This window comes from Procambarus clarkii, chromosome 17 (assembly GCF_040958095.1).
Source record: "Procambarus clarkii isolate CNS0578487 chromosome 17, FALCON_Pclarkii_2.0, whole genome shotgun sequence".
NCBI classification, from domain to species: Eukaryota; Metazoa; Arthropoda; class Malacostraca; order Decapoda; family Cambaridae; genus Procambarus; species Procambarus clarkii.
In genome coordinates, this window is record NC_091166.1 from 32,023,057 (window position 1) to 32,040,910 (window position 17,854).

At 40.0% G+C, this 17,854-nt stretch overlaps 1 protein-coding gene across 1 annotated transcript; it reads left to right on the forward strand.

The window, feature by feature from the left end:
* Positions 1-11,621: 11,621 nt before the first annotated feature.
* Positions 11,622-13,067, forward strand: LOC138365624 (uncharacterized). Its single transcript, XM_069326105.1, has one exon. The coding sequence runs from the start codon at positions 11,622-11,624 to the stop codon at positions 13,065-13,067; it is 1,446 nt and encodes a 481-aa protein (XP_069182206.1).
* The last annotated feature ends 4,787 nt before the right edge of the window (positions 13,068-17,854 follow it).

Consider the following 17,854-nt stretch of genomic DNA (forward strand, 5'->3'; position numbering starts at 1 on the left):
TATATAAATTTTAAAAGAGTACCACCTCTGGCTGGAAGAAGTATACTATACTAGTATATAGTATACTATATACTAGTATATATAGTATATATATAGTATATATAGTATATATATAGTATATATAGTATAGTATATAGTATACTATATACTAGTATATATACTAGTACATATATAGTATACTATACTATATATGTATATATATATATATATATGACAATGTCAGACCACGGAGGAAAAATGAAACAGGAATTTCCTTAAGTACTTTCGTATATTAAATACTTTCCTTCTGAAGATGTATTTAATATACGAAAGTACTTAAGGAAATTCTTGTTTCATTTTCCTCCGTGGTCTGACATTGTCATATATATATATATATATATATATATATATATATATATATATATATATATATATATATATATATATATATATATATATATATATATGTCGTACCTAGTAGCCAGAACTCACTTCTCAGCCTACCATTCAAGGCCCGATTTGCCTAATAAGCCAAGTTTTCCTGAATTATTATATTTACTATAATTGTTTTCTTATGAAATGATAAAGCAACCCTTTTCTCTATGTATGAGGTCAATTTGTTTTATTGGAGTTAAAATTAACGTAGATATATGACCGAACCTAACCAACCCTACCTAACCTAACCTAACCTAACCTATATTTATAGGTAAGGTTAGGTTAGGTAGCCAAAAAAAGCTAGGTTAGGTTAGGTTAGGTAGGTTAGGTAGACGAAAAAACATTAATTCATGAAAACTTGGCTTATTAGGCAAATCGGGCCTTGAATAGTAGGCTGAGAAGTGCGTTCTGGCTATTAGGTACGACATATATATATATATATATATATATATATATATATATATATATATATATATATATATATATATATATATATATATATATATATATGTCGTACCTAGTAGCCAGAACTCACTTCTCAGCCTACTATGCAAGGCCCGATTTGCCTAATAAGCCAAGTTTTCATGAATTAATTGTTTTTCGACTACCTAACCTACCTAACCTAACCTAACTTTCTCTACTACCTAACCTAACCTAACCTATAAATATAGGTTAGGTTAGGTTAGGTTAGGTTAGGTAGGGTTGGTTAGGTTCGGTCATATATCTACGTTAATTTTAACTCCAATAAAAAAACATTGACCTCATACATAATGAAATGGGTAGCTTTATCATTTCATAAGAAAAAAATTATAGAAAATATATTAATTCAGGAAAACTTAGCTTATTAGGCAAATTTGGCCTTGCATAGTAGGCTGAGAAGTGCGTTCTGGCTACTAGGTACGACATTATATATATATATATATATATATATATATATATATATATGTCGTACCTAGTAGCCAGAACTCACTTCTCAGCCTACTATGCAAGACCCGATTTGCCTAATAAGCCAAGTTTTTATGAATTAATTGTTTTTCGACTACCTAACCTACCTAACCTAACCTGACCTAACTTTTTAGGCTACCTAACCTATAGAGATAGGTTAGGTTAGGTTAGGTAGGGAAGGTTAGGTTCGGTCATATATCTAAGTTAATTTTAACTATAATAAAAAAAAATTTACCTCATACATAATGAAATGGGTAGCTTTATCATTTCATAAGAAAAAAATTAGAGAAAATATATTAATTCAGGAAAACTTGGCTTATTAGGCAAATCGGGCCTTGCATAGTAGGCCGAGAAGTGCGTTCTGGCTACTTGGTACGACATTATATATATATATATATATATATATATATATATATATATATATATATATATATATATATATATATATATATATATATATAATGCCAAACATATCGCCTGAGGAACATAAGATAACTTTTAGAGCACATACGCCAAGCCGATACACACATTAGGATAACCTGCAGGAGTTATCGACATACTCGGGGTCATCGGGAGGCTGTGATTTCTGATGTTTCAGTGGAAGATAACATCCCAGGAGTGCTTCTGAGGAGACAAGTGTCAATGATTATTAAGTGGAGTGAAAACCAGGAATAAATCTTCAGTGTAAGCGTGGTTAGAAAATGAAACAAACTCTGAGAGGAGATCGCTGAAACAAATTCAATTATCAGCTTTTAAAGGAAATACGATGAAAATCCTAAGAAATGAAAACTATTGCAGTTACGAACCAAGAGATGGAAAGACGGGATTAGGGAACATTTGCTATACCCAGTAAGCACAACTATCTAATTAAGTAAACAAACACCAATCGTGAAATGGTAAAGATAATCAGTGAAGTTTCTATAAAAAAAATAGGTTGTGACGAGAAATGTTTATAAGAGGCTATATAAACAATACTACTCCTACTACTAATAATAATAATAATAGTTCATTGTGTCTGAGAACAGGAAGCCAGAGTGTATTGATACATGTTAGGCCTATATTGTGGTCCCCCCCCCTCCCCTTATAGTCGAATTACTGACCCCGCCCAGGATGCAACCTCACTAACTCTTGAGTACCTTCTTACTGCTAGGTGAACAGAGGTATTAGGTGAGAAGAAATGCGCCCAACTATTTACGTTCCGCCCGGGATGAATTTTGAATCTAAAAATATCCATGGGTGTACACCTCTGTGTCCTGAGAGATGTCTGAGAGATGCCTATCACCAGACCTGCTATCAGATAGTAAACAAACTGGTGATGAGACATGCCATCTTCAAGATGACTGACGCCCACTGCCTTAATATATCATTTCCAGCTTCACTCCACCTCTTCGGTGTCACCTTTCTCTCCACTCACCAGGTATTCGGCCTCATTCAGCATTCACTTGCTTTCATCTCTGCCCAATTAACAATTCCCCTTTCCAGCTCATCAAGATTGTAACTTGCTTAGTTAAATAAATTGTGGGGTTCAGTCCCTGAGCCCATTATGTGCCTCTGTAACCCTTTCCACTACCGCCCACAGGATGGGTATGGGGTGCATAATAAATGAACTAAACTAAAAAAACCCAGCAACATCCCGGTTTTCACGCCTCCTCTAACATCCCCCATTAAATCTGAATCCAAGCACGTTACTCTATCCAGCTCTACCACATAGCCCCAGAGACAGGTCCACCAGCCCCACCCTTTACCCTCGCCATTCCTAAAACCCCTCATATCCTCAACTACACCCACAAACTGTAAATGTTTACCAGTTTTCCAATACCTTGTATGGAATGCATGTAAGGAACCAACCCGTTCTCTTAAAAATAACGTCACTTTTGGCTCGTATGCGCACTATGGCCAAATTTGGACGTAATTTGAAATGAAATCGACTCACAAAAGTGACGTACTGTTCCGTTTTCTGTTTGAGTCGTCCGGCTTACTCGGACAGCTTAGAAAGGGAAACTTTCCATTAACGTTTTTCATATCGTTTTGAAACTTTATGAGAATTTCCTGCCCACCTAACCTATCAGAGGACCCATAACTTACTTTTGTTGAAAAAAAAATCTCAAATTTATTTTCAATTTTTTTTTTTATTTTCAAATTACGTCCATATTCGGCCATACGGGCAAACGGCCAAAAGCGACGTTCTTTTTAAGAGGACAGGTGGCTTAACAATGCCTTCTCTATCTCTCGTTTTGCCTATTGGTTCTAGATTATCTTTCAACTTTCTTAAACCTCATTTGAATTCACAGATTTTATATATGATGGTACGTGGCCGGCATAATGCTTCAGCCGTTTTTCTCGGTATAGATGGTGAGAACCTACACTACAGTCTCAGTGAACCTACAGTCTCAGTGGCATCTGGTTCTGGCAGGTGGCTGCTTACTTCAAAACAGATCATGCTAAATCATAGTTATGCTTATTTTAATCCTCTCCTACTGAGCTCCGCTACTTTCCCTTTGTTCTATTCTTATCACGAGCTTTTCGTGGCCCTCTAATTTATTTGACGTAAATGTGTCCCATTGTTCTTCAGTTATATTCGGTTTCTTTGCCGTTATTTTCCTTTCCATGTTAGTGAACAGCAGCTTGTATTAGGTCTTTACGTTATTTCCAATATCATTTTCTACTTGTCACTGCTTTCCTTCTCACTCTGATATATCAACTCCAGGCCCTCAGGTCCTCTCTCTGCCCTCTGTTCATAATCGTGTGTTTTATTCCTGAAATTTATTCACTCCCACGTACTCACCTAGTTGTGCTTCCTTAGGTTGAGCTTTGGCTCGTTGGTCCCGCCTCTCAATCGTCAATCTACTGGTGAACAGATTCCTGAGCTTCTCGAGCTCTATCATATCTAAATTTGAAACTGTGTATGGAGTCAGCCTCCACCACACCACTTCCTACTGCATTCGATTTACTAACTATCATTGTTTCGTGTTTACACCAAGAACTTCGTGGTTTTGCATCCCTACATACTTGGTTAAACCAATGGTTATTTCTATATTTTAAAAGTTTTCTTTTCTCTGGACCGAAAGAAACGCATCAGCCAGTTTATGGAGTTCGCATAGTAGTCTATTTTGTGTGTACTCACCTAGTTGTACTTGTGGAAGGGAGTTGAGTTTTGGCTCTTGGGTTCCGCCTCTCAACTGTCAATCAACTGGTGTACAGATTCTGGAGCCTACTGGGCTCTATCAAATCTTCATTTGAAACTGTGTATAGAGTCAGCCTCTACTACGTCACTGCCTAATGCATTCCTGTTGTTAACTACTCTAACCCTGAAAAAATTCTTTCTGATGCTTCTGTGGCTCAATTAGGTATTAGGTTGCCACTTGTGTTCCCTTGTTCGTGTTCCACCCGTGCTAAATAGTTTATCTTTATCCACCCTATCAATTCCCCTGAGAATTTTGTTGGTGATGATCATATCTGCACCATACTCTTCTGTCTTCCAGGGACGTAGGGTTTAGTTCCCGCAGACTTTCCTAGTAGCTCATACCGCTCAGCTTTGGGACTAGTCTAGTGGTATACCTCTGAATCTTCCCTAATTTATTCTTGTGTTTAACTAGGTATGGACTCCAGGCAGGAGCTACATACTCCAGGATTGGTCTGATATAAGTGGTATACAGGGTCCTGAACGAATCCTTACACAAGTTTCTAAATGCAGTTCTGATGTTGGTCAATCTAGTATTTGCCGCTGATGATCTCTTTTTGATGTGGGCCTCTGGGGGCTCGTTCGGTGTGATATCAAGACCCAGATTTTTCTATCTATCTGACTCTTGCAGGATTTCACCTCCTAGATGGTACCTTGTGTTCAGCCTCCTGCTCCCTTCTCCTAATTTCATTACTTTACACTTTCCTGAGTTGAACTTTAGTAACCATTTTTTAGACTATTCCTCCAGTTTGTCCAGGTCGTCCTGTAGTCTCTGTCTATCTCCATCAGTCATGATTCTTCTCAGAATTTTTACATCGTCAGCAAGCATTGAGAGGAAGGAGTCTATACACTCTGGAAGACCGTTTACATATATCAGAAACAGGATGGTTCTGAGTACAGAGCCCAGTGGGAATCCGCTTGTGACTCATCCCTACTTTGATGTCTTCCTCCTCACAGTTATTCGCAGTTTCCTGTTGCTTAGATACTCCTTTATCCACTGGAGCACCTTACCCTTTACTCTAGCCTCTTTCTCCAAATTTTGTAACAGCCTTTTATGGGGAACTGTGTCAAAGGCTTTCTGACAGTCCAAGAAAATGCAGTCTGTCCACTCTTCTCTTTCTTACCTAATTTTTGTCGCCTGGTCATAGAATTCTTTTAAGCCTGCTGATTTACCATCCCTGATCCCATGATGGTGGTGTGATATAAAGCTCTTTCCCTCCAGATTCCCTACGAGCCTTTTCCTCACGATTGTCTCCATCACCTTGCATGGTATACAAATTCCTAGTTAGGGGAAACTGGCCAGTAGTTCAGTGCCTCTTGCCTGTTTCCCTGTGTGTGTGTGTGTGTGTGTGTGTGTGTGTGTGTGTGTGTGTGTGTGTGTGTGTGTGTGTATGTGTGTGTTTGAATGTGTTTGAATGTGTGTGTGTGAGTGTGTGTATGTGCGCGCGCGCGCACGCATGTTGGTAACATGGTACATGTAATTTTCACGATAAAATTAGACAGTGAGAGCGCCGCAGGAGCACCAATTAGGACGGGAAGTTGAGTGCTCTGCGAAAAGTTATGAGTCTGAACCACTCCCACACCGCTTGGCTTCACATGTCCAATTAAAATCTCCTGGACTTCTGTGGCAGCGTTCTACTTAATCTCAAGTTTCTATCTCAAACAGTATACTTTTATCATAGGTCAAGTATCAAGCTTTACTACAGTAAAGAAATCTATGCTGTGGTTAGAGAAATATTTGTTTGTCATTATTTTCTCACGTAATGGTAATAATGTTGTTGACCCTGATAGTATTAATGTTGTTTGTGACGACGAATGTCTTAACCTTAAGAATATTGACCCTGGCATCTCAATGGATGACTTGGTATCAGTAGGATTTCTCGGGCGCGTATCAGTGACAGACTTACCTTTTTGATGCATCACAAAAGTTGAGTTGTACCCAGTGAAGTTTTCTCACTTGTGACGCAGCATTGTTGATCCCAAAAGTGATGTTGTAGGGAGAAAATCAACAGCAATGACGATCATAAATGTCGTTTAGGCTTTGCGAAAGCAGTTGTGATGACTCTTCAAGGGGCGATCTTTCTCCAATCACAGTCAGTACTCCCGGCCGGGACAGAAATGGTTTGGCACGTTTTCTTTCACATAATGCATTTGTTCATCTAGCAAAATAGTACCCAGGAGTTAGTCTTCTTGTTGTAGGGTTGCATTTAGGAGAAGACCAGTAGTTCCACCTTGTCGAGGATCTTGATATAAGACTAACGCATATATGTATATATATATATATATATATATATATATATATATATATATATATATATATATATATATATATATATATATATATATATATATGTATGTATATATGTATATATGTATATATATATATATATATGTATATATGTATATATGTATATATATATATATATATATATATATATATATATATATATATATATATATATATATATATATATATATATGTATATATGTATATATGTATATATATATATATATATATATATATATATATATATATATATATATATATATATATATATTGGTGTATACTGGCAGAGGGTTTTCTTTTAAACATGTCTCATTGAATATAACCGCATATTCTGAATTTAATATCTTCTGATTTAGGGCTTCTATCCCTCTAACTATTTTCTTAGCATCAGGGCTTAGCTGAAAGAAGAGTTCTCCAAAACTCATTATCGTAATTTCAAGGTGAAGAAAAAAGTGAATTACTATAGAATGTATTACACTTATTTATTCAATTTGCACAACGTTTCGAACCGCCATGGTTCATTCTCAAGTGAAAAGAATTTTCAGAACTGGTTGATTTATACCCGCACTGGGTCAAGTGATAAGACAATAAAGGTAAAAACATGGGGGATACATAAGGGTTAAATGGTGGATGAAACACCTAAGAACATAAGAATAAAGGTAACTTACATATACTAAGCCCACCAACATAGGATTATGCCTGAACGGTATAAGTGAGTGCCCCCAAAGATTCCAAGCCAGTGTTCTCAATGCTTATATTCGTCGAGCGCTTACCCACTGCTCTGAATGGAGCAACGTGAGTAGAGAGTTTGAAAGAGTAACTCAGGTATTGGTGAACAACGGATATAGCAAAGCGGAAATAAACGCTGTTATCTATAAGAAGACACTTGGACCGTTGGTATAATCCTGAACCTAGAACAGAAACCACAATACCTCCAATAAAATTATATTACAAATGAACCATGCACAGTGAACATATGAAAGAGGAAAGAATAATGAAAGAAATAATCCGTAAAGGATTAAAAAGCATTACTCCTAACCAAAACATAGACTTGATCATATTCTACAAAACCAAGAAGACTTCCGAACTCCTTATCAAAAACAGCCCGAAGTCGACGGAGAACTCTCTACAGCAGTCAAGCGTTGTATACATGTACACTTGCCCCCACGAAGGATGTAACCTTCAATCTAAGTACATAGGTATGACGTCGACCAAGCTGACGAGGCGTTTGACCTGTCATCTTCAATCCGGTGCCCCTAGGAATCACATGAGACAAGCCCATGACATCACCTTAAAAGAGAAATGTTGAACAAAAATACCTGTATAATAGACAAAACCCAAGATGCAAGAAGATTACAAATTCTTGAAGCAATTCACATAAGAATAGAACAACCTACCATGAACACCTAAATCACGGAACTATTTACTCTACCCACCATGAGAGTAAGGACAAGACCAGAACATAACGATGCCAACACAGAAGACACTGTTCAACATAACAGGCCAATTACACCTGATTAATCTTTGTATGTAGATAGGAGCTGCCTCGTATGGGCCAATAGGCCTTTCGTAGTTACCTTTATTCTTATGATCTTATGTGCTTCATATGTGTTCTTATGTTCTTATCAGCGGCATATGCCAGGTTGGCTAACATAAGAACGGCATTTAGACACGTGCAAGAAATCATTCAGAACTTTGTATACCACCTATGTCAGACCAATCCTGGAGTAAGTAGCCCCAGCATGGAGCCCATATGTAGTCAAGCATAAGACTAAACTGGAAAAAGTTCAAAGGTTTGCCACCAGACTAGTACCCGGGCTGAGAGGTATGAGCTACGAGGAGAGACTACAGGAATTAAAGCTCACGTCGCTAGAAGACAGAAGAGTTGGGGGGATATGATCACCACGTACAAAATTCTCAGAGGAATTGACAGGGTAGATAAAGACAGGCTATTTAACACAAGGGGCACACGCACTAGGGGACACAGGTGGAAATTGAGTGCCCCAAATGCGCCACAGAGATATTAGGAAGAATTTTTTTAGTGTCAGAGTGGTTGACAAATGGAATGCATTAGGCAGTGATGTGGTGGAGGCTGACTTCATACACTGTTTCAAGTGTAGATATGATAGAGCCCAGTAGGTTCAGGAACCTGTTCACTAGTTGATTGACAGTTGAGAGGCAGGACCAAAGAGCCAGAGCTGAACCTCCACAAGCACAAATAGTTGAGTACACACACTTTAAACCCATTTTATATGTTTAAAAGGCAACTTTATGTAAATAGTTACAGTGTCACCTTTTTGTTACCAAATAAATACGTCAGAAAACGTTTCATGTTTACTGGGAAGATAAGAGAGTGGGCGGCGAGGGTGTTGTGATTAAGGTGGATAGTGAGTGCAGCGAGGTAGGGGGAGAGGAGTGGAGCGGGAGTTGGGTAACTGGCGGCACACGCAAGTGGGGAGATAAGGATAAGGCTCGTTACCTGACAGTAGCCCTACCTGAGTGTTTATTTACACTCATACACACACACAAACGTGTGTGTGTATTGAAGGAGAGGTCGTGACTCATGTTAACCTACAATGATAAGCGCGAGAGAGAATGATTTAGTTTGGTGATGGGCAAGTATCTCAATGTGGAGATAGAGACACTTGACTTATGGAAGATTATGTTCTTTGATCTGGGAAACATGTTAACCTTGATACACGCGACGAACGAGAGCTACTCACTTGTTTTAAATAACTACGTTTTGGTAAACATTGAACTAATGAAAAAAGCTAAAGCTTGCTAACTGAATTGCTCTATTTTATTATGTCAGAAATAACTATGTTTGAATTCCTATGAAAATTGAACTGTTGATAATGAAGTACAAGGGACAACTAAGGTGGAGGACAGGAGCTGAAGCTCAGTAACTCTGTTTGCTTGTTTTACCATCTTTGAAATACGAGTTTTTTTAATCTCGGGGAATTGAAACATTAATAGCGAAAATACACACATAAACCTTAAGAGGCGGGTCCAAGAACTAAAGTTTGACACTGACAAATATCACAAACATTTAATTAACACACCCACAGAAATCACAATAGCGTGATGCATCAAATGAACAAATCCACAAGGGCCGTGATGAGGGTTCGAACTTACGGCTGGGATGATCCCAAACGCTGTCTTAGTCGACTAGGCCACGACATGGTGTGATGGTGTCCCAGCCCTATATCTTTCCTGTCCCGGCATCAGGAGTCATATCTCTGCAACCTGTACGTTCTCTGATGCTCAGGGAACACTTTGATATATATGAAAGTATTGGAAGTTATCGTGTTGGCAGTGAATTTGCCGATTTAGTTTGGTTTTACAAGTGGCTTACGCTTACGCTCTTTTGTAAAAAGTTTGTATTGTCACTTTTGGTTAATTGCCCAAATAGAGCCTCATTTTGATAACCAATTGTATAAAGATAATTTACCAAATTCTTCGTTTGGTTATCTTGGTGAAGGAAAGTGTTGTGTTATAAAGTGAAAGAAACTATAGAGTAAATACCAGTTTCCCTTACCTGGTGAGAGGTGTAACTCTTTACAAAAGTTAATTAATAAGATACATTACACATGTAACAGCCACATCTCTTGCGTGAGAGCGTCTGGTTGTGGGTTAACTGGTGATTAATTATTACTGTCTCACTAAATGCCGTCTTTGGTTTCTCAGAAATGTTAAATAAGAACCAAAATCTTATTATTAATTTATGTCATTATGAGAATTACTAATGTTATTGTTATTTCTAGAATTATTACAATTATTCTTAATTCCGGCTGGCGCCAGACGAAGCTGTCCTCAGGAAGAGGCGCCGAAAACCTTTCGTAATTTAATACAAATAAGGGCATTAAAATTCAGCTTTATTGTCTTGCAATGCCATTTGAATATCCATAATATGCGAACAAGCCTGAATGGTCCCCAGGACTATATACAACTGAAAACTCACACGCCAGAAGTGACTCGAATCCATACTGCCAGGAGCACTCTGCAGGATCCCTTAACCGCTCCACCAACACGACCGGAAAAAAGAGGATGGTAGCCAAGGCTACTTACATTCCCCCGCCGGCACTCAGTTGCATATATTTTCTAAATTTTTTCAGTTACATATAGTCCTGGGGACCATTCAGGCTTGTTCGCATTTGTGTTACTCACGTGTGCCCTAAAGAATGAGATGATTTGATAAAATACCATGTACAAGATTACCAACCGAGTGGCGGCGGGGGAGGGGGGGGGGGGAGATGGAAATAGCCTTGGCTACCATCCTCTTTGGTCCGGTCGTGTTGGTGGAGCGGATAAGGGATCCTGTACGCCAGCAGAGTGCGTACAGGATCCCTTATATATATATATATTATATATATATATATATATATATATATATATATATATATATATATATATATATATATATATATATATATATATATATATATATATATTATATATATATATTATCCCTTATATATATATTATATATATATATATAATATATATATAAGGGATAATATATATATATTACATATATACATACATATATATATATATATATATATATATATATATATATATATATATATTTATATAAAGTGATTAAGCATTTAATAAAATAATTATACAAATTTTAAATATTTTCTGAATAATAATTTTTGTTATCAACGTATGCTTAAAGAAACGCCATAAATGTATTCAAGTGTTGTATCATACATGTCTTTGTAGTGACGCTTTCCTTCTAGACAGAAAAACACACAAATATTAGAGCACAAGCATTTCCGTCCAGGACAGATGACAAGGTTCAGCTCGTCACAACCTCTCAGTACCTCAGCTCGTCACAACCTCTCAGTACCTCAGCTCGTCACAACCACTCAGTACCTCAGCTCGTCACAACCACTCAGTACCTCAGCTCGTCACAACCACTCAGTACCTCAGCTCGTCACAACCTCTCAGTACCTCAGCTCGTCACAACCACTCAGTACCTCAGCTCGTCACAACCACTCAGTACCTCAGCTCGTCACAACCACTCAGTACCTCAGCTCGTCACAACCACTCAGTACCTCAGCTCGTCACAACCACTCAGTACCTCAGCTCGTCACAACCTCTCAGTACCTCAGCTCGTCACAACCACTCAGTACCTCAGCTCGTCACAACCACTCAGTACCTCAGCTCGTCACAACCACTCAGTACCTCAGCTCGTCACAACCACTCAGTACCTCAGCTCGTCACAACCACTCGGTACCTCAGCTCGTCACAACCACTCGGTACCTCAGCTCGTCACAACCTCTCGGTACCTCAGCTCGTCACAACCACTCAGTACCTCAGCTCGTCACAACCACTCAGTACCTCAGCTCGTCACAACCACTCAGTACCTCAGCTCGTCACAACCACTCAGTACCTCAGCTCGTCACAACCACTCAGTACCTCAGCTCGTCACAACCACTCAGTACCTCAGCTCGTCACAACCTCTCAGTACCTCAGCTCGTCACAACCTCTCAGTACCTCAGCTCGTCACAACCACTCAGTACCTCAGCTCGTCACAACCACTCAGTACCTCAGCTCGTCACAACCTCTCGGTACCTCAGCTCGTCACAACCTCTCAGTACCTCAGCTCGTCACAACCTCTCAGTACCTCAGCTCGTCACAACCACTCAGTACCTCAGCTCGTCACAACCTCTCAGTACCTCAGCTCGTCACAACCTCTCAGTACCTCAGCTCGTCACAACCTCTCAGTACCTCAGCTCGTCACAACCTCTCAGTACCTCAGCTCGTCACAACCTCTCGGTACCTCAGCTCGTCACAACCTCTCAGTACCTCAGCTCGTCACAACCACTCAGTACCTCAGCTCGTCACAACCTCTCAGTACCTCAGCTCGTCACAACCTCTCAGTACCTCAGCTCGTCACAACCTCTCAGTACCTCAGCTCGTCACAACCTCTCAGTACCTCAGCTCGTCACAACCTCTCAGTACCTCAGCTCGTCACAACCACTCAGTACCTCAGCTCGTCACAACCTCTCAGTACCTCAGCTCGTCACAACCTCTCAGTACCTCAGCTCGTCACAACCTCTCAATACCTCAGCTCGTCACAACCTCTCAGTACCTCAGCTCGTCACAACCTCTCAATACCTCAGCTCGTCACAACCTCTCAGTACCTCAGCTCGTCACAACCACTCAGTACCTCAGCTCGTCACAACCACTCAGTACCTCAGCTCGTCACAACCTCTCAGTAACAGCTAAAACTCTCACTTTGAAACACAACATTTTTGGGAAACTGAAATTTGGGCGACAGTTTCCGCCGTCCTTATCAGCACAACTTTCTCCTCGTGTCACAAATGGGCGAGACGGTGACGTTTTGGCTCTCTGCACGTTACTGCCAGCGCCTTCAAGATCAATACTTACACCCAAGTCTAACACCAAGCTCAGACTTACACCCAAGTCTCACACCAGGCTCAGACTTACACCCTAGTCTCACACCAGGCTCAGACTTACACCCTAGTCTCACACCAGGCTCAGACTTACACCCTAGTCTCACACCAGGCTCAGACTTACACTCAAGTCTCACACCAAGCTCAGACTTACACCCTAGTCTCACACCAAGCTCAGACTTACACCCTAGTCTCACACCAGGCTCAGACTTACACCCTAGTCTCACACCAGGCTCAGACTTACACCCTAGTCTCACACCAAGCTCAGACTTACACCCAAGTCTCACACCAGGCTCAGACTTACACCCAAGTCTCACACCAGGCTCAGACTCACACCCAAGTCTCACACCAGGCTCAGACTCACACCCTAGTCTCACACCAGGCTCAGACTTACACCCTAGTCTCACACCAAGCTCAGACTTACACCCAAGTCTCACACCAGGCTAAGACTCACACCCAAGTCTCACACCAGGCTCAGACTCACACCCAATTCTCACACCAGGCTCAGACTTACACCCTAGTCTCACACCAGGCTCAGACTTACACTCTAGTCTCACACCAAGCTCAGACTTACACCCTAGTCTCACACCAGGCTCAGACTTACACCCTAGTCTCACACCAAGCTCAGACTTACACCCAAGTCTCACACCAAGCTCAGACTTACACCCAAGTCTCACACCAGGCTCAGACTTACACCCAAGTCTCACACCAAGCTCAGACTTACACCCAAGTCTCACACCAGGTTCAGACATACACCCTAGTCTCACACCAAGCTCAGACGTACACCCTAGTCTCACACCAGGCTCAGACTTACACCCTAGTCTCACACCAAGCTCAGACTTACACCCAAGTCTCACACCAAGCTCAGACTTACACCCTAGTCTCACACTAAGCTCAGACTCACACCCTAGTTTCACACCAAGCTCATACTTACACCTAAGTCTCACACCAAGCTCAGACTTCAACCCGTTCTCACACAAGACAGTACATATATGACTAGTGCTTAAAGTCAATATGTGGAATGTGATTTAGTACATATGTGATATATTCCCAGTTAACTTTTTTACCAAGGCTCAAACTCTTCCTCACGTACCAATTTACGTCTCACAGTACTCGTCCATCAACGTAGATAGCTGAATAGTCGTGATTGGTTCAATTATAACGAAAATTGTAGTTTTCAGGTCCCACATGGGTTGTGAAATTCACCTACTATTGTCCATGCTCTTATAATATTACAGATCAGCTACATCCTATTGAAGGCTCGTAGTTTTGTTTTGAGAAATATTAGTTGTTCTTAGTAAATTATAATAAGCACAATAAATTATTACATAGAATAAGTGCTTCACCAATCAATATTATATACCATAGTTTGTGCTTTAGAAATCTTTAAAGAATGTTTTGTAGGAACGCTAACAGAAAACGATGTTATGTTGGAATGTATATAGGGTAAACTACTGCAAACAGGATGGTATGGTGTGGATTATTGGAAACTATAGGATTAGTATAGGGTCCACTACCACCTGTTAGGTGGGTAAGGGGTCCAATAACACCCGCAGGATGAGTATGGGGGTCACATCCACCCACAGGAATGGTATGGGGATCACTTCCACCCACAGGAAGGGTATGGGATCCAATACCATCCACTGGATGTGTATTGCGTCCACTACCACCGACAGGATGGGTATGGGCTCACAACCACCCACAGGATAGGTATGGGGTCCAATACCACCCACAGGATGAGTATGGGGTCCACTATAACCCACAGGATGGGTATGGGGCTCCAACCACCCACAGAATAAGTATGGGGTACAATAACACCCACTGGATATGTATGGCATCCATTGCCCCCACAGGATGACTATAGGGTACAGTATCGCCCACAGGATTAGTATATAGGGTTCACTGCCGCCCACAGAGTCGGTATGGGGTCCACCGCCACCCACAGGGTCGGTATGGGGTCCACTACCGCCCACAGGGTCGCTATGAAGTCAACTACCGTCCACAGGGTCGGTAGGGGTCCACTACCGCCCACAGGGTCGGCAGGGGGTCCACTGCCACCCACTGGGTCGGTAGGGGGTCCACTGCCGCCCACAGGATCGATAGGGGGTCCACTGCCGCCCACAGGGTCGATATGGGGGGGGGTCCACTACCGCCCACAGGATCGATAGGGGGTCCACTGCCGCCCACAGGGTCGGTAGGGGGTCCACTGCCGCCCACACGTTCGGTAGGGGTCCACTGCCGCCCACAGGGTCGGTAGGGGGTCCACTGCCGCCCACAGGATCGATAGGGGGTCCACTGCCGCCCACAGGGTCGATAGGGGGTCCCTTACCGCCCACAGGGTCTCTATGAAGTCAACTACCGCCCATAGTGTTTGTATAGTGTCCACTATCGCCCATAGTGTTATTATGGGGTCCACTACCCCTCATAGGGTCGGTATGGGGGTCCATTACTACCCACAGGGTGTGTCTGGGGTCTATTTTGGCAATACTGCTTTTCCAATCTCATTTGTTGTTCAATGTAAAATATTTGTTGCTCGACTTGCAACAATTTATATATATATATATATATATATATATATATAGTATAGTGCCTTTGCAATAATGTACCAATGTGTGTATTTTCATAACTCGTTTTAAATTGTTGAAAAATAAATAACTACATTGTGAATGCAAGTCAATGTTTACATGCTAAATCAGAGTTGCCAGATTCCGCTTAAAATAGCAAATTGTGCTTATTTTCAAAGCTTGAGAATTTAGCTTTAAAGTAGTTAAAAAACTACGAATTTCGCAATTTGCTATGTACTTTAGTGTACTATTTTAAAATAAGATTGGTTTTTAAGCTGCAAGTCATATGAATCTCAAAAAAAGTATATTATTAACAATCTTATCTCCATAGTTCACTAGTTTCTGTAAATCAGATCTGGTAACTGTAGGCCAAGTACTGGAAGACTCAAGACACAATGTGTTGAAGCTATTCTCTTTGAAGAAGTCATCTCGACAGGATCTTCCAGCTCCAGCTATAAAACTTCACCAAACATGGATCTACCTAGTACATCAAATGGTAAGGAATTACTAAACTGTACAAAGTTTTATGCTAGAACATTTGTTACAGAATTGTCCCTGTCAGGGACAATTCAGTCCCTATTCTATGTGTACTCCATCACATAGTGACGGAGTATGTGGGAATAATTTTGTTGACACTGTCCATTTTGTCAATTCTACAACAGCAGATAATATGAATTCCCAGAGATATTTGTAACTTGAGATACTTGGTTTGGTTTGGTTAAGTTAGGTTAGGTTAGCCTAACCCAGTAAATCCTCCCCGGCTAGAATATAAACCCCGGACAAAGTGCTCGTGAAATGCCAGGCATTTGCAAATATGAGGATGTGGTTGATTAGATTATATTCTTTTCTATATCATAGATGTTCAATATATGAAAAATATTTTAGACTTAAAAATGGACCCCTGAGGTACTCAACTTAACACATTTCTTCATATTCATTCCCATTTAGTATGACCTTTTGCTCTCTTTGTTTTAACTATTGTTTTGTGCACTTTACAATTTTTTTCATGAACCTGTAATTTCCTTGCTAGTCTTCCATGTGGTACCTTATTAAAGTCTTTAGCATAATCCATGTATACTACATCCACCGGAAACCCTTTATCTGAGTACCATGTTACCATGTCCCAAAAGTGAGGAGGTTTATAAGGTAGCATCTGTTTTTAAGAAGACCATGGTGTGTCGATTGAATAAGATTGTTCACTGAAAGATGGTAAATGATTCCCTCCCTTAGGATTTTCGCCATGAGCTTGCAGATGTGTTATACCTAGCTGATTGGACATTAGTTTTGTGCTTAACTCTTTCTGCTTTTTTTTTAAATACTGTAAGGGTGAAATTTTCATATTTCAAATCTCGGGGTACTATCCCTTGGTTCAGATATTTTGTGGAAAGTATTTTCAGCAGTATTCATAGTTCTTCTGTCAGTTTATTTTCCTTTATAATTAAGGTTTGTTTTCTTTTGTACCATAGAAAGTACCACAGAAAGGTGTTATAATGTTGTGTTAGCTTTTCTGTACAATTTTTCTTTTTTGTTTGTATAAAAGGCTATGCAATGAATTCAAATATTTACGCTACCAATCAATTTTTCAGATAGATCATCGGATTTTGACAGTATGCTGTACATACCAGATGTTCCAAAAATAACTACAGACAACAATAATGGTACTGTGTTTACTATTTTTATACTTTATATATAGGAAGACAAGTTCAATCAATGAGCATTTTAATATATCATCAAAATTTTCATACATTTCTTTCACTTTGTTACACTTGTAAAAACTTATTCTTAGCTATATTTATATAAATGTTAATACCACTGTTAAATGAACATATTGATTTGTGTCCTTATTAGTTATAGCTTATTTATGTTGACCCAGCACCTTACTAAAGGGATTACCTTAACTTGTGTCACTATCTCTCTAGGGGGCTCCAGGTAGGCAGTATAGGTAATGCCACTAACATGCATATCATTATGGGAAAGTCCATAATTTAACACATAATTATAAGTAGGAAATTTGTAGCAAATTTTAAGATTATTA